This window comes from Cyclopterus lumpus, chromosome 10 (assembly GCF_009769545.1).
Source record: "Cyclopterus lumpus isolate fCycLum1 chromosome 10, fCycLum1.pri, whole genome shotgun sequence".
Lineage (NCBI taxonomy): Eukaryota > Metazoa > Chordata > Actinopteri > Perciformes > Cyclopteridae > Cyclopterus > Cyclopterus lumpus.
The window spans coordinates 7,414,423-7,440,257 of NC_046975.1; the positions used below are offsets into that span (position 1 = coordinate 7,414,423).

At 45.3% G+C, this 25,835-nt stretch overlaps 2 protein-coding genes across 10 annotated transcripts in view; one reads left to right on the plus strand and one right to left on the minus strand.

Annotated features, from left to right (window-relative positions):
- The window catches only part of LOC117737330 (rho guanine nucleotide exchange factor 9), a 41,911-nt gene extending 19,735 nt beyond the window's left edge, over positions 1 to 22,176 (plus strand). For 4 of the 9 annotated variants that reach the window (XM_034543213.1, XM_034543219.1, XM_034543212.1 and 1 more), the window contains 10 exons: positions 4,931 to 5,110; positions 5,752 to 5,841; positions 7,040 to 7,240; positions 9,223 to 9,402; positions 9,965 to 10,197; positions 11,205 to 11,334; positions 12,821 to 12,952; positions 14,915 to 15,158; positions 15,365 to 15,433; positions 17,510 to 22,176. In XM_034543213.1, the coding sequence (XP_034399104.1) occupies positions 4,931 to 5,110; positions 5,752 to 5,841; positions 7,040 to 7,240; positions 9,223 to 9,402; positions 9,965 to 10,197; positions 11,205 to 11,334; positions 12,821 to 12,952; positions 14,915 to 15,158; positions 15,365 to 15,433; positions 17,510 to 17,685 (1,635 nt within the window). In that variant the 3' untranslated portion in view covers positions 17,686 to 22,176. Of the gene's footprint in view, positions 1 to 4,930; positions 5,111 to 5,751; positions 5,842 to 5,987; positions 6,023 to 7,039; positions 7,241 to 9,222; positions 9,403 to 9,964; positions 10,198 to 11,204; positions 11,335 to 12,820; positions 12,953 to 14,914; positions 15,159 to 15,364; positions 15,457 to 17,509 lie in introns of those variants that run through there. The other 5 variants (XM_034543217.1, XM_034543216.1, XM_034543218.1 and 2 more) reach the window with 5 other exon arrangements.
- A 720-nt stretch (positions 22,177 to 22,896) lies between these two features.
- LOC117737746 (ankyrin repeat and SOCS box protein 12-like) lies at positions 22,897 to 24,601 on the minus strand. Its single transcript, XM_034543896.1, has 3 exons — positions 24,317 to 24,601; positions 23,124 to 23,652; positions 22,897 to 23,042 (listed from the first exon to the last, which is right to left on the minus strand). The coding sequence occupies exons 1-3, from the start codon at positions 24,599 to 24,601 to the stop codon at positions 22,897 to 22,899; spliced, it is 960 nt and encodes a 319-aa protein (XP_034399787.1).
- Between the last annotated feature and the right edge of the window lie 1,234 nt (positions 24,602 to 25,835).

The following is a 25,835-nucleotide window of genomic DNA, read 5'->3' on the forward strand; positions in this document are numbered from 1 at the left end:
TCTCACCGTTTGTGATAGCTAGTGTTGTCTGCTGGTGGTCGTAGTTGTGCGGATACAGCTCTGTGATGCTCTTGCCTTTTTTTTTGTGGTGACTGGAAATTCATATCCCCCACATATAAACATGTCTCCCCCCTTCCTCTCTCTCTCTCCTACGTTGATCTCCCTCTCTCCTCCATGTTGTATTTTGTGGATTATGCGCATGGATTAATGTTGTTTTATAGTCTCTTGATTTTTAGAGGAAAAATTAATCTGATGGTCTTCTTCTTCTCTGTTTTTTTTTTTTTTGTAAAACAGCCTACTGCTGCGTCAGGTCTTGTGTTCTCATTGTGATCCACTGCCACATCCACAATATGGCAGCTGATAGCGGAGCGGTGATCTCTCCGCTGAATTAATTGGGATATTTGTAGCAAATAGCGGTGCGACTGAGAGGTTGCTGCTGATCGCTGACTCCAGAGGATCGTTGTAATCTCAGCTGAGCAGTAACCAATAGCAGGCAGGGCTAGGCCTAATAAAGGAGGGCCTCCGTCACTCCAGGTTTCCCCCATTTTAGATGCAGCTAAACTCAGCTCCCATTTCACAGCCCTACAACACTCACATTTCTCCAGTTTACAGCATCTCAAGGTGGCACCTGTTTCTGCAGCCTACACATCACGCACGGTCACCAAATAGTGTCTCATAGGAAAAACAAAGTATCAGTAAATATGCACATTTCTCACATATGAAATGTTCTCCAAGTGAAAAGGCATGTCAGGGTGGAGATATACAAAAAATGCCCATCTCCTTCTTCCTTCTTTTTCTTACCCCACATGCAGTTGCATAATCTAATAAAGGATTGGCGGGCGGGTGTCATGAATGTTGAATGAATGTCAGAAATAGATATGCTAAAAGCCCATCCCAGAGCCTTCCATGACAGTCCTATAAATAGGGATGGTAGGCTGGCTAGGTTTTTTAGAAGATACTTTATGTGCTCTCTCACACTCACAGCTAAGTGGCAAGCATTGTGTTTATGTGTGTGTGTGTGTGTGTGTGTGTGTCTAGATAAGTGGTAAATGTTGTACTGTAGTTGTAGAAAGAAGCAATTGAAGAAGCCATGTATTAGGAACACGAATATAGCTCCATCACATGCTGTGGCATGTGGGCTGGTGTGTGTCTTCCTCAACGCATAAACATCCTGCCTAGAGGGGACCCCCACAGGACTGTAAACATAGCATACTAATATTGTGTGCTGCAGTGGCTATGGCTCAGGTGGCCAGCGGTGGTAACTCAGTGCTACTTACAAATGTGTATTCACATGTTAATTTGCACGTGTGTGTGTGTATGTGTGTGTCTGTGTGTGTTTGTGTGTGAGTGTGTCAGGGGTGGATATTATCCGTAGTTCCTCTTCGAATCTGAGTTGTGCACACGTCCCCGAGTGTTCACACATTTGTAATCCCTCCAGGGCAGGTGCCTTCTAATAGAGTACCGTTAAATGCTGTGCAGTCAGAAGTGTCAATGTGCGGATGGTGTGCGCGAGCAAGACCACAGTGTGTGTGAGGGGATGCGAGAGCATTTCTCGCCGTTTTTTAGGCAGAGCGTCTTTGATTGGCTCCCAGACTCGGGGTATAAGTGTATTACATAACAGGGTTGGCAGACACAGGGAGGACGCACCGCGAGACTCGCTCAGTGCGTCGGAAAGAGGAGCCTCTTGCTGGAGCACACAGCACCTCTGCGACTCGACATCGTAGGCCACCGCCTCGGACCGCTTCCCTGAAAGAGATTTAATTATCATGATTGTGTGAACCGGACTTCTCCATGCATACACTCTCTGAACAGTTTCATGCCACAAACATGGTAAGGCGGGCTAAAAGGCGTGTGCATGTGTGTGAGGTGTGTGTGTGTGTGTGTGTGTGTGTGTGTGTGTGTGTGCGTGTGTGTGTGCGTGCATGCGTGTGTGTCTTCACTCAGGGATGCTGTAGGTGCTTTTGGTGCAGATGTGCTACGGCTGGAGATAGAGGAGGATGTTGGAATGCAGCGTAGCAGCCAGTGCAGTGAATGCTGATGTGTTGTGCTGCAAAGATGATATAAGCCAGGGAATCTGCTCTCGGTTCTCACATGTTTCCTTGACTCTGCTGTCTGTGCCTCCAACAGGAGACACCAGAGAGCGTTGCCGTATGTGTGTGTCCATGTGTAGTGGAAAGATTCCTCTGCATTCATTTGCATTGACCCACATACAGGTTTTGCGGTTTCGAGACGGCAGATTCGCCCTTTGATCTCTGATGTTGTAACTGCAGTGTAACCATCCCGATGACACGGGTCCTTACAGCGGGGAGCGATGAGTTTAGTGGCAAGTGTGATTGCGTGTTCACTTGTGTGCCATTTGATCAAGCTAGGTGCGAGGTTGTGCTAAGGCTCGGGATTGGGGAGATTGATTATGTAATGCTTTTTAGGGGGGGAGAGGAGGGGGGGGATGCAATGTATTTGAGAGGGCAGCGCTGATCTCATTAAGGAGATGGAGGGATGAGAGGAACAGTAGAAGGGAGCAGGGAAGGAACATTGGATCTCTGTCTCTCCCCCTTCACTCTTTCTTTCTGTCTGTTGGCTATATCACAGCAGATTGAGTGAATGGGGCTGAACATGGCGTAGTCCTGGAGCAGGGGGCAGGGGGGCATTGGAGGCTGGGGGGGGGGGGATTAGGGAAAGCAGACACATAAAGGCAGCAAGAAGCAGGACTGACCTTCGTGCCAACGCTCATCACTTCTATGGGAGCTGTTTTTAGGTGGTGGCGGTCAAGTAGAGCAGGTTTGACTTTCTCTTACGGCGTTGGATTATTTATTTATTTTTTACTCTACGATTGCGCCATATATGACTTGAATCAAATTCCTTTTCCTGAATCAACAGATCAAATCTTTTTGAGTACAATCCATTGGTCCTGTTTCCATGGCAGCGTGACACATGTTTTTGCGGTAATCCTCCTGAAGTGGAGAGCTTTGAGATATAGGAGTGATCTATTGCTCCCCAGCGCCAAGCCCGATGCGAGACCTGATTGAATCAGGCTTCTCAGTCAGATCTTTGATCTAAAACCTGACACAATGCGCCTTTGCATTTTACATAGATGTGGAAATCACCATATTATATATATATATATATATATATATATATATATATATATATATATATATATATATATATATATATATATACTGGATTGTGTCATGTGACTGGTTTCATCATTTTAATATTTCATGACTGAGCAATATTGGACATATCCAGTGGTCACTCCCATTGACACAGAAACACACACACACACCTAAATGTGTGTGTGTGTGTGTCAGTGAAGCATCCTCATCTGTCACCATGACGACGGATGTTCCTTTCCTTCCAGGCATGGACGTCCCTCCCTGTGTTCACTCCTCTGCCCTGATTGGCTTATATCCCCTTCAGCTGTCTCAGTAAGCCACCAGGGAAGTAGACATGTCCACAGGTTGAAGGGGCAACGTAGCGGCTGAGTCTGAGAGTCTGAGAGCTCGGATCCTCACAGGGAGGGGGTTGAATACAAACAAACAAACACTCACACACACACACACACAATCAGCTGTTTCTCACAAACCTGCAAACACACTGCATCAGCACCTAGGTAGAATGTGATGAGGTGCATTTAATAAAAGTTTTCCCATCCAGGAATTTCATTGTATCAGAGGCAAAGCAATCTTGAAAGGATGGAAGAAGAGAAAAAAACAAACATTGACAAACTCCATTTAGAAAGCAAGAGTAGCTCAATATTAATATTCAGAAGCCATAAATGCAAGTCGAGAGCTAATTTAATGTCCATCCATGTGACGTCCCTGTCTCCAGGCCTTTGATAACTCCTTACCTAGAGCCTAAGCAGCTCCTGTCAGGCTTGGTTAGCGCTGGCTGCTCTGCCCACAGCCCCCGGGACTGGATGCATGGTTAGCTCTGGACTGGAGCATGCTGATGATCACTTCTTTGTAGAGAACAATCGGAACCAGCAGTTGGAGCGCTGCCACGGATGCATACAGCAGTTTTAGCGCAGGTGGAGGTAAAAGTGTGGCTGCACGTGTGTTGCGTATTTCTGTGCACAGCCCAATGCCACAGAGCTCAGGCCTCAGTGTGATGGATGGCGACGCTGTTTGGCAGATGGATGATGTCAGAACACTGGCCGCTGTCTGTTGTGCTTTAATGAGAACAACCTTTAACCTCTCCGAGTCCGCTAAAGAATACTGATCACCGGACCGGCATCCATGTCCTTACGCATTACGCCCCAATGCCTGCCCGTGCAGAGCTCCACCAGTTGTGCCATTTCCCCATTTATCTCAGCGGCGCATAATGTCCACATTATTTATTTATGTCTTCAAAATCAATAGAAAAGATTTGATGAGTCACCCTTTCGTGTTGTCAGAGACCGTGCCGCTGATAAAATAACAAGCATGAAGGAAGGGAGATTATCCCTTCACATGTGTTTGCTCCTAAGCATTTATATTACATTAACACATGTAATTATTCTAATGTCATAATGGGCCAATTACCATCCCTGTGTGGAGACTGGTGCTGTGCTTCTGCACGCCGTGTTGTTTCTCCACTAATGGCTGTGCCTTTTTTTGTCGTGCCGTATTTCGTTGTGTTGTGCTGTGGTCTGTTGGGCTATTGTGTTGTTCTATTTGCAATCCCTAAGCTGCCAGTGGGCCCTGGCTTTGAGGGTGTGTATTTGCATCCATTAGTAATCTGAGTGGGCTTAACAACAAGGATTCACACAGATCGGGGCCAAAATGAGGCTGAGCACTGAATTACAATCATTTTCCAATTCGATTTTAAATGCTGTTTTTGGTCACGTGGATCAATATCCGCTGGTCAGTGTCTGCGGTGCTCGCCAAGCTGGTTCAGTTCAAAGAATGAAGCTTAAGATATCGCCTGTCTTGCCCTCTGATTTCTCTAGTTGATAAGTGGAGGTTCAATCGTCAACGCTGAGGCGGTATGGGACCATGTGACCATGGCGGACCGGGAGTTGGCGTTTAAGGCCGGTGACGTCATCAAGGTGCTGGACGCCTCCAACAAGGACTGGTGGTGGGGCCAGATTGATGAGGAGGAAGGATGGTTCCCCGCCAGCTTTGTACGGGTGAGTTAGCTGCAGCCATGGCTGGCCAGCGACCATAGACACAACACACACTCATGAACATATGCACACAAGCTGATGAACACACAGGGGGAGGTGCACACGCACAAGCATTCTGTCACGTGCACAGAAACGCATGCACGGAAAAGAACCACACACATGCACACTGTTGAATAATGCTTTATTTATATATACATAACCATCGAGAGATCTGAGAATAGCTAGCTAAGTGCCTTTATCGGGTGTTCAGAGACACTGAAACAAAGATGCTGATGAGCCCCTTTTTTTTGTTTGGCATAAACCTCAGTTCCTACCCTTGAAATTATACTTAAATTTACAACGTCCTCACTTTACATCGTAATTATATCTCCCCCATATTTGAGCTCAACTTAACCCAACACAAAGGTCTGACGCAGCTACTGCACCTTATTACATACTTCTTTTACTTAACTTACTGAGGGAAGACTTATCATCCGTGTTGTAGGTGGAGGCTCCCTCCTCCCCCCTCCCCTCACAGACACTCCTCACCATGGCCATTCCCACCTGTCCACCCTTCCATATTCACTCCTGAGAGGGCAGGCAGACAGGCTGACCGACTGTCAACCAAAAAGTATCTTTCTGTTCTGTCATTCTCTCTCTCCAAGGTGGAACCCCACCCTCCTCAGCCCCAAACAAAACAGGTTTTCTATATCAACCCCATAGCAACTCCACGGTTCCAAAACACCACGTCAAAGGTGCGTTTTTTTTCCCCAGCTTCATCCACCCACCCATCCATCCAGCCTGCCCGCCCGCCCACCCGCCCGCTCCAGTCTGTCAACGCAACGTACCCACGACATTACCAAACATTAACGTTCCCATGACGTTCTCACATCATTCCCATGGGGTCGATAGAGAGGCAGAACTGATGAGTCAAAAGTAAAGTAATGTTAAACGCCTGCACTCAAATTCTGCAAATGTGTTCATATAGAATCAGATCGATTTCGGAATCACTATTCCTCTTAATATTCATGGAGGTTTCCATTGTAAATATGGATCATTCATTTTCCTGCACTCCATTTACTGTTGACTCTGACTATTTCTCAGTCTTTGTGCTGCGCTACTAGTTCTAGTCTGCAGTCAGTGCTCCACCACCCGTCACTCTGCTTGTCTGTGGCGCTGCATTTCTCATCTTGTGTTTGTTTGGCATTCTACCCGCCGGGTTCTTTGATGTTCTCTTGGCAAACTGTGTGTGTCATCAGGTGTTGGCTGCTGGACATCTGAAACCACGCACACTTGGCTCTTTCTTTCTATGAGCGATAGTGGAATACACAATGTATGTGGTCCTGTGCGTGCGTGTTGGTGAGTGCATGCATGTGTGTGAAAATTGTGAGGTTGCGGGCAAGCGTATATGCATGTGTATGTGCGTGGGGGGGGGAGTGGGGGGGAGTCACACACAGGGCCAAAGTGGGGCATTTAATATCCTCTGGCCACCAGTCTCAGAAAGAGACTTATTTTAAACTCCGGAGTATTTGTCATTTTTTCCCTCACCTTTCTGAAATGCTGGACCAACAGTCTTACTCACTGTCCACACTACCGGACACCCTCTAAATGAAGCTCTGTGTGTGTGAGATGTGTGTTCACGTGTGTGTGTGTGTGTGTGTGTGTGTGTGTGTGTGTGTGTGTGTGTGTGTGTGCTGTGTGCATTCATGCTCATGAAGTTTGAGTAGTGCCACTTTTATGGCAGAGTTTAGTGGTATGAATACCTAAATGTATCTGTTTACTAATACTTTTTCCATCAGATTTATATACACTGAACTGACATAACTGAGCACATTTTGTATTGAAGTGTATGCGTGTGTGTGTTTGTGTGTGTGTCTGTGTGTGTGTGTGTGTGTGTGTGTGTGTGTGTGTGTGTGTGTGTGTGTGTGTGTGTGCGCGCGTGTTTGCACTCAGCTGTGGGTAAACCAGGAGGACTTGGGAGGGGAGCCCTCCGAGGGGACCAGCGATGTGCAGAACGGGCACTTGGACCCGACCAATGACTGCCTGTGTCTGGGCTCGCCCCTCCAGAACCGAGACCAGATGAGAGCCAACGTCATCAACGAGATCATGAGCACGGAGAGACACTACATCAAACACCTCAAGGACATCTGTGAGGTACTAAACACGTGCACGCACACACACACACACACACACACACGCACACCCACACACACATACATCCACTGCGGTTCCAGGGCATGCGTTTCACAATAGGAAAGGTAAATGAACGAACTGAACCGTGTGTGAGAAGAAGCAGCCCGTTTGATGCTACTCAAGGGTCTAGTATGAATTTTTAACACTCCCACATTCACACTTTTCTTCAAGACATATTTATTTTTCTGTTGTTATCAAAACACTCCAAAAATAGATCTCTCTCTCTTATTTATTAATTTTCTTCTTAGATAAGAAGACACAATTTGCCCATTGTACACAACGGTGGCAGCAGCCACACTCGGAGCGATCTAGTCCACATAGAATGTGTCATTATGATTCATGCCCAAGTGACAGGCTCGAATTCACACCTAATCAAAAGAGCCTGGCCATTTGTTACATTTCTAGCATGGCACGACATTTATGAAGACTCAAAACATAACACGTCCAAATTTAAATCTAAATCTAAAAGCTGGAACGATTACACATAATCAAACGTTTGAATCCTCAACTCTTGTCAATGTACAATGTACATTTTCCACCAATGGTGAATTTCACGAGCCTCGTTATGTATACGGAGCTGGATTTGCATGGCATAGTGTATGTCCACAGGATAGCCTATCACATGTGTGCACGGCACAGCTACAGTTTGCACTCTTTCAACTTTTGTATCTAACATTGAACGGTTTTATCTTGGAGAATTGAGTGATAACTTGTTCAAAAGAAACAAACGTCTTTGGGAATACTAGATTATTGATGTTGTATTGAGTAAATGTGAACTGATAATTTGGCTTTGAGATTTCCAGATAGTTGTCTTATTATTACATATGATCGAAAACAGACCATAATTATAATCAATGACTGTTTGTTTTACTGCCAACAGTAACAGTATACAATCTGGTTAAGATTATGTCTTCCTGCTGATACTTTAAAAAACTAAAAGTTAAAGTAAGCTTGCGTAATTCAGTTTTTTTCATGCAAGTCAGTTGTCCTCTATGTATCCATAGAGGTCAAATCTGAATACAGAACACAACACCTGCATAATGACTTTGGGTGGGAAGATTTTCTACTGCAGATTTTTTGCTTATCTAATCATCTTTCCTCAACCCTCTGTATACCCTTTGTATAGATGCAATAAAGCGTACATTTCACCTTCTCACCTGCACACTTATTGCCTGTGGAAATACCCAGCATGCTCAAATTCGGTACGAACCAGCACGGGCAAGAAAGACCTCTCTGAGGCGCTTTAAAACAGATGTGGACAAGCCAGTCAACGGGTTATTCGTTAAATTAAATGTTTAAATGATACTTTATCATAACTATTTACACACTTCACGTAAGTAAAAGAAAAGGGTTTTAGAATACAAATTCAATTAAAAGCCTATATTTTTCTAATCACTTGGGTGTCTATGATAGAAGAAGCTTCCGATCTCAATCATAATAATGTATTTTAGTCATGCCCTATCGATCTTTTTGGAATTTGGATTATTTGCATTGAGCTCGACTGCACAAAACAAAACAAAAAGGCTCAACATGTGTTCATAGACAGAGAGAATTATGGGTGTGAAGCAGCAACAAACCTACTTCACAGCAAACCTTTTCCCAAAGCGACGAAGCTTCAGGGCATTTAATTAACCACAAGAATTGCACTGACGGAAATTGAGGCCACAGTTCGACCTACACAAAATAGTTTTTGACTCTGAGGAAGCTTGGGAGTCATAGTTCATTTTGATTCAAATGAATTATATTTAAGGAGCGACTTCCGATGTTTTTTACAAAGAATGAACAAAAAACAGTGATGAGTAACGAGCTGCGGCTTTCATCAGACTTTTCTGTGGCAGTTTTCCCGACGGAGCCGTGTTTTAAGTCACAAATCAGGACCTGGCACTTAAAACTGTATCGTCTTTGAAAGCCCCCCATAGTAGTTGTAACCCATGTTGTTGCAGGGCTACCTGCGCCAGTGCAGGAAGCGCGTGGACATGTTTAATGATGACCAGCTGAAGGTCATCTTCGGGAACATCGAGGACATCTTCCGCTTCCAGATGGGCTTTGTGAGAGACTTGGAGAAGCAGTACAACACCGATGACCCCCACCTCTCTGAAATCGGACCATGCTTTTTAGAACACGTGAGTTCAAATAGCGTATTCTCGAGTGTTTTCCTTTTATAACACACTTTCTTATAACACACACAAAAAAAAACGCTTTGAAAAAACTTGATGTCCAGCGGAGAGCAGCCATAATTGCAAATCATTTTGTTCGGTTTGTTATCTCAAGATCAGAATTTAATTATCTCGTTATCTTGAGATAACAGTTAAGCTGTGGATATAATTAAGTCACCAGCAAACTGTCTTTTTTTTTTTTTTAAAGATAATTAGATAATTAGGTCATGATCTCGAGAAAAAAAAAACATCTCTAATAAAAATGTTAGCGACCGGAGCTGCTCCTCCGTACATGTCGGCACGCTCCTCCACAGCATGTTTTATTAAAAAGAGGATTTCGTTTCATATTTCCACCTCTTGCCCTCGATGGACTGGCGGCCTGTCCAGGGTGTCCCCTGCCTTCGCCCTATGTCAGCTGGGATAGGCTCCAGCGCCCCCGCGACCCTAATGAGGATAAGCGGTATTGAAAATGGATGGATGGATGGATGGATTTCCACCTCTCATTTTGTATCTCTCTTTTAATCTACAGCAAGATGGTTTTTGGATCTACTCAGAATACTGTAACAACCACTTGGATGCCTGTATGGAGCTGAGCAAACTGATGAGGGATGGCAGGTACCAGCACTTCTTCGAGGCCTGTCGCCTCCTCCAGCAAATGATTGACATTGCCATAGACGGCTTCTTGCTCACCCCTGTCCAGAAAATCTGCAAATATCCACTCCAATTGGCTGAGCTTCTCAAATACACTGCGCAGGAGCACAGGTACTGTACGCTTTGTCCAAAGTCACATTTAATCTGGATCTGAACGTGTTGCTTTTGATGCTTTAATGCCATTACTGATGCATCATTGTGCTCCAGATGCATTGTGTTGCTATGCAGCCGTTGCAGGTGTTTGTTCGACTGGAGCGGTGATTATCCATGCATGAACTGAAACAAATGTTACTTTGCACTGTTTTGCCGAGCTTTCTGTGAATGTCGTGGAGGAAAGCATTTCGTCAAGGAATCTCAGTCGCATCGAAAACGTATACCGCAACACTGCAACTCATCACCACGTCACATCACCTTCATCTCAACACACGGCCGTAGGATCATTGCACAGAACTCTGGATATATATAGATTGCAGATTAAATATGAATTTGGGCTTCCGCTGGCGCACGTACGAGCGTCAACATTCCCAACACACACACAGCGCGCACCGCACAGAAGCACAGTAAACATTTGCCCATACGAGAGCATCCAGATGTGCAAACTCATGCGTGCAAGCCCACAGAAACATGGTGCGAGTGATTCAGCGTGTCTCAGCCAGCTCCAGGTCATTGACAAAGCACGCGTTCTCAGCCAGAGAGGGACAGGTGCCAGCTCTGCCTGCCAGATCACAATGTTTGACTGTTTGGAGCGGCAGAGAATCTGCCTGCTCTCTGTCACTCACACACACACAGACACAGGCGTTATCTTCCAAAGTGAGGATTTGCATATCTAAGCCAGAGGGATAAATCCAGCTCAGTTAGCATAGTCGCAGTCAGAGTTAACTGTGGATAGGGAATGTGGCTGATTAGAATTAAATGGAAGCATGTTATTTTCACCGTGTTCCTGCAGACTTACTGCTGCTACTTGAGTTTATGACCCCGGTCCTTTAATAGGCTACTCTGTATCATTCACTGCTGCAACATTACATGTCTTTTCTTTTTAATGGGTGGCCGAACTCCAAGAGCTATAAATTGGACCCTTTAACACCCCATGAGTACTTATGTATACACTGTGTCCGTAGTGATTATCGATACGTGGCAGCAGCGCTGGCAGTAATGCGGAACGTCACTCAGCAGATAAACGAGAGGAAGAGGAGGCTGGAGAACATCGACAAGATCGCCCAGTGGCAAGCCTCTGTTCTGGACTGGGAGGTATGTGTATGTCATCCGATGTCCACTGATGAGGTTTTACTGGCAGAATCTGGTCCAGTCTGTTTAGTCCATCGGTTTAGTCACGGACCAAGGGACGGAGGAACTTTTATTTCATTTACATGCAACTTGATTTATGTCTATCAGGAAAAGAGATGTCAGATTTGTGGAAAATCTTTGGTGATTAGACCCATTTATGACGTAGTCATATTTAGTGTGTGTGGGGGGGGGGGAGTCTGGACACTGGTAGTGGAGGGAATGAAGAGAATTGGCTGCAGATCTGGATGATGGGATTATGAGCTCAGTGGGAGGAACTGCGGGCGCTGGATGTGGTGAAGACTGGAGGTGAATTGGGGGGGCGGGGGTCATGTTGGTTCATACTGAAATGACAACAGTTTGACACCAATGATACCTTTGGCTCAGGGAGATAGTGCCAAAATGTGTTTGGTTTATCTTGGAGCGAGCGCCCACAATCAGTTGATGGAATCAAAGCTGGAGAGCAACAGACGGACAGATTTGCAGGCAGCATAACAAGAGTCTTCCTGACTGAACCACCGCTAAGCTTCACTTATTCTTTTTGTTTTCATATACTTTCCCAAAGTCACTCGTAGTGCAGCACTTTAGTTTTGCTTTCTCAGAAAGTTGAAGGACTTGTATGAGGCCGATGGGAAAAACAACGGTCAGAATGGATGCAGCAGAGGTCAGGATATCCTAACTTTTGGTCACAAGTTTGAGCTATTAAAAAAAAGCTGTATCTTACATATCCCATAATTACCTGGTTGGTGAACAATAAACTCGATTAAATCATGGTTTAACTTTACATCATGTTGCGCCAAACTTTAAAACTAGCTTAAAATTAAGGATTGTAACCTCTCTTTAAACATCAGTTGGGTTTTTACTCTAAACCTAAATTACATTTAATTATTTTGCACCGAAAACATTAAACTCCAAAGTGATCTAGGTTTAACTTTAAACTCTTTTGAGATGGATCGAGCAAAAATAATCAAGTTCAAAAGTGATTACAAGGAACGTTGAGCTGGTTATGTAACCGACTCTGGGGCTGTCCTTGAATACAGAGATTCTTAGTTGACTTAGACTCGGATCGATTATTCGATTTAACGAACAGATCGGTAAAACCGAGTGTCTTCACAGAGAATCCAGCCAAAGTGACTCTTGAACCCTTGTTACTACCCGGCCGTACTGCTGGGGAACTGTTGCACTGCAAGATTAGACGTGCAGTGAATCTCAACGCTCCTCTTCCGAGCCACCGCTAGTAATGTTTGGCCAGCTGACTTGTTAGCTCGTTAGCTAGCTATGAGCCACGGGAGACACAACTAGTCCCACATGCTGAGAGCTCCTAGCCACGATGAGTAAACTGATCTAGACTGTCTGCTGCAACTTGTGTCTTTTGGCATTTGCATCACAGTGCACAGTTGTACCTATGAGCATCTTGTCCATTCACTCATTGTGTGTGTATCCGTGTATCTAGGGGGATGATATCTTGGACAGGAGCTCGGAGCTCATCTACACTGGGGAGTTGTCATGGATCTATCAGCCCTATGGACGCAGCCAGCAGCGAGTCTTCTTCCTCTTTGATCACCAACTGGTTCTCTGTAAGAAGGTAGGCTCTCTCTTTATCTTTGTTCACTTCCTTCCTTCCCTTTTTTTCTTTTAAGACCTTATTGCCTGAAAAAGAAAAAGCTGAAAAATCTAAAACACTGAAATGGGTCTTGAAATGGCTGGTGGCGGAGGCGCTTGAAGACCACGCGACGCCTTCAAGCGCACTCGAGAGCTGCAAATAGATTACATAATACCTTTACGAGACGCGGTCAAATCCTCGGCACCTTTTCACAAAATGGAGCGGCGGTAGTTTGGGCTCTAACGCACCGAGGCTGCGCTCTGCTGTCAGACGGATGTTCACGCTCGACTGGACCCCACAACACATGCGCCACGGAGGCACAGACACGGATGCAACCGGACAAACACACAGAGGCCGGAGTACCGCATCATCGCACGCACGTGTACACACGGAGGAGCAATACTTTCAGCGTGGCGCGGGCAAACACGCACACGAGAGGAGCCAACAACGACGTACAGACGCAGTGTATCTCTGTTTTTCTCCTTCCGCCTCCCTTTTATCATCGCCGAACATCAGAGATGAACTCTTTCTGCAGAGCCCCGTGTGTGTGTTCGGGGTCCTGGTCCACTGAATAAAAAACCGCCACATGTATAGATTTTAGTCTTTTGTTCCACACATCCTTCGCCAACGTCCTCAGTGCGAACATGTGTAATTTCAGCCCTCGGGGTGTGTGTGTGTAACACGTTGCATGGAGCCATCCATCTTTTCCGCTCATCTCTTCCTTATCAGCACACGGATGCAGATTTGTCTCGGCACGCTTATTAAAAAGATTCCTTTTTTCTTTTTTCTTTCTACCTTCCTTGACCTTATCGTGTGGCTGGTGGTAATTTGGTCCCCAAGGCAGTAGTCAAGATGAGGACTTTTTATATTTCCATATGGACGTCTTATTCCTTCAAAGTAGCACAGGTCAAGGTTACTTGTGGTTGATGAACCGCTGGAGAGGTCGACCAATTTTATTATTCTGATGATTAATTGGTTGGGATTTGCTTCTTTGTTTGTCCGATGTGATGGTAAACTGAGGATCATTGGAGTTTGGGCTGTTGGTGAGAAGACATCCCATGTGGTTTAAGAACACTGTGACGAGAGGTCAACTTTGGAAATTGGATTTTCGCATTTTTCACTTATTTTCTGACATTTTGTCAAATAATTCAGAGATTAATCATAATTGCTGGACGTTACCCTGTCATGGTGTACAGTAATAATAATAATAATAATAATACATGTACATTTATTTTGTATAGCGCTTTAAAATGGTATTCCAAATTAAAGTAGTTGAAGAATCTAAATTAAATATTCATAATGTTTTTTTATATTTTATTGGTTAAGAAGAAACTTGTGTCTATCTGTACATTCCTTATTACTCTGTCGTACTGTAGAACTGTCCACCCTTATTTCATAATTGATTCATAATTTTAAAGATGTTCCTCAGACAAAAACATTCTTTAGTTTCAGCTTCTCAAACGTAAACATTTGCACGTTTAACGTTCGGATTGTAAATTGAGAAGTTCTTGTATATTTCTGCAAATTTTCTGACCAAAAAATTTTGGGAAATTAACAGTAATGAAAATAATCATTGGTTGCAGCCCTTCAGTCAAATACAGCAAAATCACTAACAGCCTTGGAAATTACAAGAGCGGTAAAAATAAGAAACTGGCCAGCGAGAGCTTCACAAAGATGGGATGTACCGCTGCGTGGTTGTACATGAGATGTTACTGCCGTACCAAATAAACAAGTACGTGTACTCGCCAACGTTGAAATAGTGCTCTCTGCCCTTTGGCTCACTGCAGCGTGTTTGTATGTCTGGGCAGCAGATGGAAAGGGTTGCATAAGGCAGCAGACTCTCCGCGTACCAAGGCTAGTTGACACCTCCAAGGTTCAGCACACACATGCACATTAACAGACCGCTCCTCCTCTTCCTCCTCCTCCTCTTCCTCTTCCCCCCAGGATCTGATACGCCGGGACATCCTCTACTATAAAGGCCGCATCGATATGGACCGCTACGACGTGCGGGACGCCGTTGACGGGCGCGACGACGACTTCAACGTCAGCGTGAAGAACGCCTTCAAATTGTGCAACAAAGACAGCGAGGAGCTCCACATCTTCCTGGCCAAGAAGCCAGAGGAGAAGATCCGCTGGCTCAGGGCCTTCCACGAGGAGAGGAAGATGGTGCAGGAGGACGAGAAAATCGGTTAGTCACGCATCTCTCCGTCCCTCCCTTCGGAAGGCTTTAGTTTCATTCACAATGGTCATTATTATAAGGGTTAAAGTAGGTTTTGTACTTTAATGTGACTTTGCAGCACTTCGCAGCATTTTTTAAATTAAATCACAGTGAAAGGCAGCGTCTTAGGGCTACATATTATTCACATGCCTTTTGCGATATCGTCTGTCGTTCAGGTTTTGAGATCTCTGAGTACCAGAAGCGGCAGGCGGCCATGACGGTGAGAAAGGTGACCAAACAGAAAGGTGAGGCAACAAGAAGATATCAGGTGATTTCCCTTTTCTTTTCCTCACTGGTGTGCTCTGTCTTCTCATCGCTGTTTACTCTTTACTCCTTAACCTGCTCTCTTTTATTTTTTCTACTCTCTACACCTTTTTTTAAACACGCCTACTTTGTTTATGAATGGACCTAGACTATCTGTGTACTACTACGTAAGCTAGAGAAAGTCACGTCGATTCATGTCTTCTCGTTGTATCACTTTCGATATACTTCCTTTGAGTTAAATGTCTGTCGGGCCCGTACGCAAGGTTGAATTGATATGAGTTGCGAAGCAGCTGTTAAGCATCAATGAAAAGACAGAGGGCTGTTTGCATGTATGGAGTTTAAAGGGTGATAGCGGTGTCGGTGACATGTGGGTCCTGTGTCACACTCGCCTCCAACAAATTCCAACTGTTTGCATTTGTTCTTTTACTGCGTTAGGGGCGTTGTTGGTGCCTGTCGCTCCCATTTACAGCCAAACTTTCAAGGTCTACCCGCAACAAAAACCTCTTTGGTTGATTCTGATTCTGCAAGAGTTTTATTGACATCTAAATTATAGAACAAGGAGCCTTTACTTTACATTGTGTATCCCAGCACAAAGGAACAACATGACACCTTGAAGTCAGAAGAAACATCAGGTTTTTTTAGGTTGTTTTGACTTATTTGGGGATTTGAACAAGTTCTGTTTGAAAGCCAGATATGTCAAAACACGGTAAAACTCCCAACAGCTGCTGACTATCTCAGTAACAGAAAAACATGTCAAGCAAGTTATTTTGAGATGCCAATTCCTTGCAAAGCATCAGACTGAGGACCCACATATCCAAAACTGCCGGTATCATCCTTTAAGAATTAACCATTTTAGTGCCAGGCTAGATGTTTGTACATTTACCATTACTGATGTTCTTGCTATTGCCAGTTTCACGATAAGCATGACCATCCATTAAGGTATTAATTAACCAATGATGCCCCGCCCCTCGCTGGAATGTTCTCTCTGGCGTGAGGATCCCTGTAGACGTCTGTCAGGAGTAAATGTTGTGTGTTTCTAAGTGCTGTATGTGTACATGGCTGGCACAAGGTGAAGTACTCTCTTGAATTTCAGATTCATTTATAGATTTCATCTTGAGAAAGAGGGCCATGTTGTATGGACATGGTTTGAGAATGATAAAGGTATATGCATTAGAGTTCTCCTTAGAGCTAGCACAATAAGATGCCATGGCAACTGCTAAGCAGCATTGGGAGGTGTTGTGATTAACGTTGGCTTTGGAGCATGCGGTCACAGTCCAATCTGTATGTAAGCATTATCTTGACTATCCAAGACGAAACAGGTTCCTCTCAACACAAATAGATCAAAACCCTTCGAACTGCTAAAAAACAGTGTTTGTCCCCAACAAAAGACACTGTTCCTCATCTTTTCATTACTTCCTAAGATGCCATGGCAACTTTTGAATAGTTCATCTCCCAATATTGACTGTATCTAATTTTTAATTGCACTAGCATAGCTGTGATGCTTGTAGACCGTAGCTCGATGACATCGTAGACCGTAGTCAAATGCATATTAACGGCTTTCTGTTGGCTCTATTGTTGTTCTCAAGTGTCGGGGGTGCTATTCAAACGAATGTGCTGTCGACAAACGTGGCAGAACGACGTCTCTTGTCCAAACGCCTGGTTTCCGTCATTGTTGCCGACGTAATCTGTGGGTTCTCTTGTTTGTCCGCTACAGAGTTTGATTGAATAGCATCTTCAGTCTCCCTTGTGTCATCGCTCGCTGAATTCCACCCGTGTCCCAATTCAGCTGTCATCGTATGATCATACAGCCTCATGTCTTAGGTTTAATATGCAGGAATGTTCACACTGAAGGCCCATTGTGTACGTCTACGTGCCTGTTGTCTGAAGCATGACTTGGTGTTGTGTTTTTGTGTCTGTCCGAGATGCATTTTACTGACGCCGTTTCCTGTTTGCTATCCACCTCCTCTCTTCTTCTCTCGCTTTGTGCCCTGCGCTGCCTCCTTGTCCCTCTCCCCCCTCGCTCCCCCTTCTTGCTCTTTTTGCACCTGCCTTCTTAGGTGTAAACAGGTGCACGCCCCCCTCATACCCGCCCCCCCAGGACCCCCTCAGTGCGGGGCAGTATGAGGTATCGGAGGACATGGCACAAGGAGAGGTTTTTGAATTCAGTCAATCCAAAAGAGGCCAGGCTCCTTTCTGGCATAATTTTAGTAGATTAGCTCCATTTAAGAAATAGAGATACACAGACTCTTCTGAAGGACCAGCTATTTTTCTTAGAAGCACTAAACACTGGAGGATCATGTCCCGTGACGAAGAAAATACGAAACACACACACACACAGAAGAGACTTTTGAAATCATGGACCATTGTTAATATAGCGTGTGACTGGCAGCAGCAAGAGGACTGAAGACTTGGATTTCAAACATTTGAGAAAAATAACAAAAACTTTATAATTCATATATGTCAGTAACGTTCTTAGTTATCATGCTTTTCCAGCTGAGTCGCCTGTCATGAACTCTTTCCCTCGGATTCTGCATCTTCACGCCATCTGAATGTCCCAGAGTTATTTAGATTGTCATATTAATCCATTTTGAGTCCCATCGTCTGGAGGGAAACACACAGGGCCGAGGCGGGGCCGTTCCCAGCGGTGTGATTGTGTCGATCTTGCCGTGCTGCTATGTGAGATTGCTTGTTGCGTACTTTCTGAATGTGAGATGGAATAACGACGGGCCCCCCGTGGCCTCTGAAGGACCTGTAAAGAGTTAGACCCATTCTCCCACTGATCACAGACCAGCCAGGCCATCTCCGCTCAACCGACGTCTGCGTCTGGATCCCCTCCTCACTCTCAACGCTCCATGTGTTCCTCTTCTCTAGCTGCTCACATACAGTTACCCCCCCCACCTCACCAGGTCTGACGTTTCACAGTGTCTCCCTCACTCTCCCCATCCATCTCCTGTCCTCTCTATCTCTCTACCCACCTGCTCAGCCTGCGTGAGCCAGTGGCTCTCGGAGGACGAGCTCCACTCTTTTGGAAACCTGCCATCGGCCATGATATGATGGGTCAGGGAACAGATCAATAGTTGGAACATCAATAGAATATTTACATCCTTTCACTCACCACTGTTGACAGGGTATTCATAACCGCTCATGCCGACGATTCGACGAGAGAGCTTTTGGCGCTCAGATGAAACGTCTGGGAGCAGGAGATAGGCAGTGCTGCGGTCCAATTGCCTCGTGTCAGAGCCCCTCCCCTCTCTCCCCAGAGACCACCCCTGTAGCACTGTGCTGGCAGCTCACTGGGCGTTTGGAGAGAAAACAGACGCCCTCCGTAAATCCACCGAGCGCTAAAAGAGAAGTTGAAGCATTGGCCAAGGTCTAAACTAATATCTCTTTTTCACGTCAGCTGTCAAAACAAAGACTCCTTCGGTTGGCTTAATTATGTTTGCGTGGCTCACTCTGTAGAAAGCACAGCACATGTTCGGTCCGAGGAGCACTCTTTCCCCTCGTTTAAGTCAGAGCGGCGCCAACGCGCCGCACTGTGAGAATTTGGAACAAACCCTTAACCAGCACAAGGGGAAATGGTCAAAAGACTAAATTATACATAAATATATGTTTAAATGAACAGGACGACAAATAGCGGTTAGTTGTGAGTCAGCTATGAAAGAACGTACACTGCAGTAAGTGTGAGCCGCCACCATGGGGAGGCAGAAAGGTGACTTTAATCTGTAGCATGCAGGTGTCCTCTGACAGATTCATGCATCTCTGAAGGCTGCAGCTTCAAATCTTGGCACTCCAGATCTGATCCATGTTCTGGCAGTTAGCTCGGCCCTGTTAAGTGATTTACACGGGACGGCGGCCGGATCAGATTGTTGTGTATAATGTCTCATGTCTCCGAAGCTGCCGTGTGCGAGAACACAGATGGTAGGAACCAGAGGATCTAAACACAATTGAAATGAAGGTATATTGTTTTCTACAGTTGGAATGTAAGTGGCACACAAGTCCGTGGTTTGTGATCCTATTTTGACCTCAGATACAGAAGTATACGTTTTGTGTTGAATTATATCACCTGATGGGACAGTACATATACAGTATGACAACTTGTGCAATGTGATATAGCATCGTATATCTTCACTATTCACTACAACGTGATATGAAAGAGTTATACATCGTTCTATGTCATTTGTTTGCCTGCTTATAGGCCTTATAACCTATTGGAGAGGAGAGAAAAGGAGAGAGAGACCGTAGAATGGCTTTGTACGTTGTGTAAGTTGTGTTTTTGTTTCAGTAAAGAAGGTTGAGAAATGCGTGAGTTGGCTGCTGGTGTCTGTAGAGATGGCTCCCAGTGAGATTGTTTTGGAAGATAATTCCCTGGTCTGGCACAGCAAAAAGATATGGTTCCCAGGCCATGATAACCACAGGTCCCGTGCTACGCCCCCCCCCCCCCCCCCCCCCCCCCCCCTCCCCCTCCCCATTCCCCTACTCCACGCCACCGACATACAGACACAAGCATGCAGGCAAACACACACACACACACACACACACACAATCATGCGCACTTGCTGGCCCGTTCTGCTGCGGAGAAGAGAGATGCTATCTAACAGTGCCTTCCAGCATTCCACGAGTGATTATCTATTCAGTTTCACAGGCAGATTTGAATTAGTCATGTATTTTCCCTTCAGAGTGGGACTTGCATCTCTCTCTCTCTCTCTCTCTCTCTCCCTCTCTCTCTCTCTCTCTCTCTCTCTCTCCCTCCCTCCCTCTCTCTCTCTCTCTCTCTCTCTCTCTCTCTCTCTCTCTCTCTCTCTCTCATACACAATGGGAATTCCTCGTTCCCCAGTGCATGAGATCCACTCGGACAGAAACTTAGAGGTCAGGCCTTTTCCATATGATACTGTGCCGTCTGACTGAAACACACCTTATTATATTATACCACACGTACATAGCGGTAACTTTATTGCACAAAAAGAGGTTAATTCTAATTTCAGATGTTTAGAAACTGCATAGAGTTCCTTATTAATTGTTATATTTAACATGCTGACAGATGCTTTCCTTTGAATATATAGTAGGAAGCAGATTTTCATTAGTCCAGTTAGGTTTCACTAGGTTTTCACTTTTCAAAGTATATTATTAGCGTTCATTAGTTATGAATCAAAAGAAGAATCATCTATTTTACCTTTATCAGCTACACACTGTAAATAATGTAAAAAGAACAGATCATATATTTGGATATTGGTATTTTGCGTTGGAGACGAATGTTGTTCCAGTTCTAGCGTGCGTTAGACCTCAGTACCAGGTAAATGCATGCTCGTGGCATCCAATATTTTGCATGAGACTTTAGACAACTCTTGACAGATTGTTTAGTTTCATTTAACTTCCAATGGGATTTTTATTTCCACACCGCGGAACCATTTCATTGGTGGACCCATGCCATCTCACTAAGGGGAGCTCTTTTCTCCGTCCACCACGTCTCCTGCTCACGACACATCACAACAACAGTTGTAGCGTCTGTTTTTATTTATTCCGTAGAGGGGATGCATCTTTCCTCGTGCTGAATCGAAAGACTGAACTGTGGAGAGGCACTGACGCTCTCTTTGCCCAGATACATTGGGCACTACCAACTGAAAACTTATCCTGAAGTCTTTATTTGCTCTTTTCTTTGACTCCAACCTGCACTGTCATGGTCCAAACAGCCGGTTATTGTTTTGGGAGATCCATTAACCGCTGAGGAAAAACGGGTATCATTTTTCTATGACAACAGTGAACCAAATAGGAGTCAGCACTGATCATGGGTGTTTGTGTATAGATTTGTAGTCAAGCAGAAGAGCTGAATAAATGCGAAACCTCTCGGGATGAGCTAAAAATAATCATAATCCTGAAGACGCACACACACACACACACACACACACAGTCCTTCATTGCAATTCATATCATGCTCTTGTTTCTACTTAAGAAATGATTCTTTAAAGTGTGCAATGACTTGACAGTACACATTAATTCCTCACTTGTATTTATTGAATGAAGTATTAAACAGAACCATTTTGGCCACATTGTTCAAAAGGATGTGCACATTATTTTTTATTTCTTATGATATAATTATCATTCTGACCCTGTGCTGAGAACTGAGAGGACAGCGTTCTGTGTGGAAGATTTCTTTTCTTTTCTTTCTATTTCCTTTTATGAAACCAAGACAGCCAACTTAGCAGACTGTCGGTCAGATGCATCAGAGGTTGCTCAGATTTATGTTTTCCTTTTTAGTCCAGGGTGTGCGTGACGCTCACATTTAGGAACTCCTCGCAGTGTTGTGTCAGAATAGTCCGGGTACAAACGAGTCTTCAATGAGCCATATGCTGGTGTGCTGTTCAATGACAACAAGGTAATCGGAAGACTGGCATTCATTGTATATTACCATCTAGTTAAGGTCTGGATCTTTTGCCTAACACAGAAAAATGTACTCACAGTATCCATATCCTTTGTCACCATATGCAAACATTTGTCATTTTCTTTCTTGCTGGCCTTTTGAGTTTGATTATTTGTTGTAGAAATGAAAAACCTGAAAAATAATGCCTATTCAATCCAGAAACTGTGAATGGGAGCGTGGAGATGTCAACTGTATGTACATTCTATGTTTTGATGTAATCAGAAGCACTGGGAATATGTTGTACTTCGCTGTAAAAATAAATCCATATCTGATATAGCTGTACTTTTGTTGAAAATAAAACCTCTACAGAACTGCGTGTCGAGGCGTCAATGTGTGAGTGGGAGCATTGTGCCGGGTTTCCTGTTGTGTGACATCGTTTCCTGTTTGCAGGTCCCCATTCCCAACAGCTGACGCATTAGCTCCTTAGATGTGTTGAAGAGGAAAGAACCAAGGGCATGCGAACACGAGATTATAACGGTATCGGGGGAGGGGGTCTCGCAACTCACAAAGGAAACATCTATAACCAGGAACAGGAGCTTATACTGTAATCAATAAGTTATAGGCTCCACATTATGGTGCGATGCAGACAGTCTGTGTGCACACGAGTCCAGATGTGTCTGGATTTATGAATCTTTCATGGTGTAAGGGTACATGTGAGGAGAGCAGCACTAGAGGGGAGGCAAAGAGGTACTATGAAAGTTACTAAGCAGTATGACTGTGGTCTCTAGTGGTCAACCACGGTGCTACAATGATAACGGACACGGCAGAGTTTCCAACACGGAGCCCTTTGGGATGTTCATCTTTGTAGAGCTTCAATATTATTTCCATCTAAAGTTATTTATCTATTTTGCAGACACACATTTCAATCTTCATCCGTAAATAATAAAAACAAGACTTAAAAGCACTAACTGGGACAGTACAGTGACCTTTTGTACTGGTCGGGAAAAGCTAGAAATCAATCATACAGTCATCAGAAACGAGGTATAAAAAATTGTCACTGGCCATTCTGTTCTGATGCCACGGTGAGCATCATATGTGTTCAGAGGTCTCGTGCTTCAAATAGTTCCTCAGGATCAAAGGAACGTCCAAAATGTCGATGGCGGGCTCTTTATCGGCGAAGGGCAGGCGTCTTCGTATTGCCAGCCGAGTCTGAGACATCAGTGTTTTGGGACAGACTGGAGCAGAGAGAGAGACAAACAAAGGTGGATCAACACTGTGACACTCATACGGAACCAAACCGGGGACCGGTGTCTCACCTCTCTCTTTGAGCAGCAGGATCAGCGCTTCGTTCTGCTTCGTGGTCTTGTCGATGATCAGCGTGGGCAGAAACACGTCCGCCCCAAAGTCGATGAGCAGCTGGATGTACTCCACCCCGCAGCCGTATTGCAGACACACCTCCAGGACTGTCTTCGGCTGCTTGATCCGGGCCAGCACCTTCTCGTCTGTGCAGTTGTAGTCGGGGTTGGCCCCGTGGAGAAGGAGCAGCTTGAAGCCGCCCAGGTGTCCGTACACGGCCGAGATGTAGAGGGCCCCTCTGCAGGTCGTGGCATTGGAGGCCCACTCGGGGACCCTGGGCTTGGCGTCCACCTCGGCTCCAAAGCGCAGCAGCTCCCGCAGCACGTCCACGTCGCCCTCGCGGGCCGCCGTCAACACCGGGGAACAGTTGTTGTACTGGCTGCCGTTGGGATCGGCTCCGGCCTTCAGCAGGGCGACCACGCAGTCCAGATGTTTCCCACTGACGGCTGTGAACAGAGGCGTCTGGGCCTTCACGTCCAGGCTGTCGATCTGGATTCAAAGTCGTAACAAGGGGGACGTATCATTACAGCTGAATTATCACACGGCATTGACATATCTTCGCCTCTCAATTTGTATTTATTTATTTATCTCATGACTTGAAATCCAATATTCGCTCTCATTTTAACACTGCTTCGATCTCCCCCAACTCCTGTGGGAAATATCCTGCTTATTAGCAGCTAAATGATCCACTATATCCCGCACTAATCTCTAACATTGTCAATTTGCTGTTTGGTAAGAGGGAATAGTGGGAAACAACCTTGATGATGCAAAACAAAAAAGACACTCGGAGGTTCCTGAGAACGGAGGTGAACTTGAGGTAATAACTTTGTGTGTACTTGTCACTGCCAGTGACCCCCTTTCATATTAAACTTAACCATTTGATCCATTGTTTATTTAAAATATTGACAGTGCAGCTTTAATGCATCTAATTGAATCTAATTTCTTACTCTTTTTTTTTGAGAGGTGAAAAAGACCTGCAGCAATGATGTAGGAACCTTTTGGGGCTTTCCAAAATAAAATGTGTGATGCCCGAGTGCAGTACATAATTTGGGTTACTAATATGTCCATTACGCCCACCAGCAGGCCCCTCCAGGTCCATCCTCACCGTCCTCACATGCAAGTTGTACAACCGAGCGCTCTCTCCGTATCTCACCTCTGCGCCGTGCTCTAACAACAACTGCAAGCACCTCAGGTGTCCCAGGGCAGCAGCGCTGCGCAAGGGGGTTACCGGGACCCCCCACCCGCTCCGGGCATTGATAGACCCCCTGTAACTCTCCTGAGACAGAAGCTCGGAGAGCAGAGTGGCGTCGTCGGCGCCCACGGCGTTGTTCAAGGCCTGACACTGCTCGTTGTCCTCATCCTCCTCCTTCGGCTGCAGCAGGGAGAAGATCTTCGAAATGTCCATCAAACTCATGTTGACAGCTTGGCCCAGAACCATGATGTAACCCCGGGCCGCGGCGAGTCAGAGCCCTTCCATCTGCCATGGCGACAATGTCAGAGAGTGACGGTAATACGTGCAAACACAAATGCACAGCTGACATCTTGGGTTATTTTTGCGAGGCGTGGGATTCTTCTTTCAACATATCGAATTCTTACGTGAAAGAAAAGGAATGACTTCTTTCCGTGACCATTCAGACGATGCAGTTTGTTTACATGACACAGTTACTTCACGTCGGACAAATCACAGCGATGCAGCTTAAATCAAAGCCACACAAGAGTGCATTTCATACGTAGAGACTTTACATAACTCGCTCAGTGGAAACAAGGCTGCAACAGCAACAAGACACTCACCTCAACTAGTTGTTGGCTTTTCCCAAAAAAGGTATTCGAAGAGAAATTAAACACGTTTAAAACTCCACAATAAGTCACGTGGAAGAAAGAAGGAAAAGAAAAGTCCTCCAAGGAGTGTGTGATGCTTCCACAGGAGCTGTGAGTTGTGAAAAGTGCAGTAGGGTGTGTGTGTGTGTGTAGGTGTGTGTGTTAACAGACAGAGGGGACCAGAGCTCCTTTCTGGGGGGTAGGGGGCTAATTTTAGGCCACAGATGGGCCTGGCTGAACTTCCATTCTTGGAGAGTCCAGAGCTCAGGGTTATAATTAGAAAGGCGATACCAGAGTGACACTCAGTCGGTGATTGGCGAGTGTGTCCGGAAATAAACAACTCAAAACGAAATGGAGACTTCTGTGTGTCTTTATACGGCATTGAGGAGCGTAATTCTCCACTTATTGTTTATTCAAACAGGTATTATAGACACAACGGCACACATTGTGTCCCCTTTGTGACGAAAAAGCCAACCAACCAATGAGAACGTCCGTTAGTTTGCCTCTACGTGCCCCGCTATCACCTGTTTCCTTGATTCGCACCAAGGCATCAGGGGCAGAGACGAAAAATGCCAAGTATTTCTGTCTTTAATACCCTCCCCCTCCAAAGCAGCCATTTCAGTAGGTGTCAGTGTCAGGAGCAGCCAGGAGCGGCCAGTCAGCTGTTCCTCTTCAATCCCCACCCATGTCTTCATCCCGCTCCGTGTCCAGCCGGTGACACATCACATTCTTTTAGCAGCAGATGGCACAACGAGTCCAGATTCCTGGCACACAAATACGGGGAGTTCATGTCATTTATCCATTTGAGTGCACGGCCGTGAAACAATCAGATGTGGAGAACACAGACGTGTTTT

Excerpts from the sequence above, each read along its gene's own strand:
- LOC117737746 (XM_034543896.1), bottom strand. The coding sequence starts at position 24,601 with ATGGTTCTGGGCCAAGCTGTCAACATGAGTTTGATGGACATTTCGAAG. Across the intron at positions 23,653-24,316 it reads TGTTAGAGCACGGCGCAGAG|ATCGACAGCCTGGACGTGAA; the intron begins GTGAGATACGGA and ends CTTTGAATCCAG. Across the intron at positions 23,043-23,123 it reads CCTGCTGCTCAAAGAGAGAG|TCTGTCCCAAAACACTGATG; the intron begins GTGAGACACCGG and ends TCTCTGCTCCAG.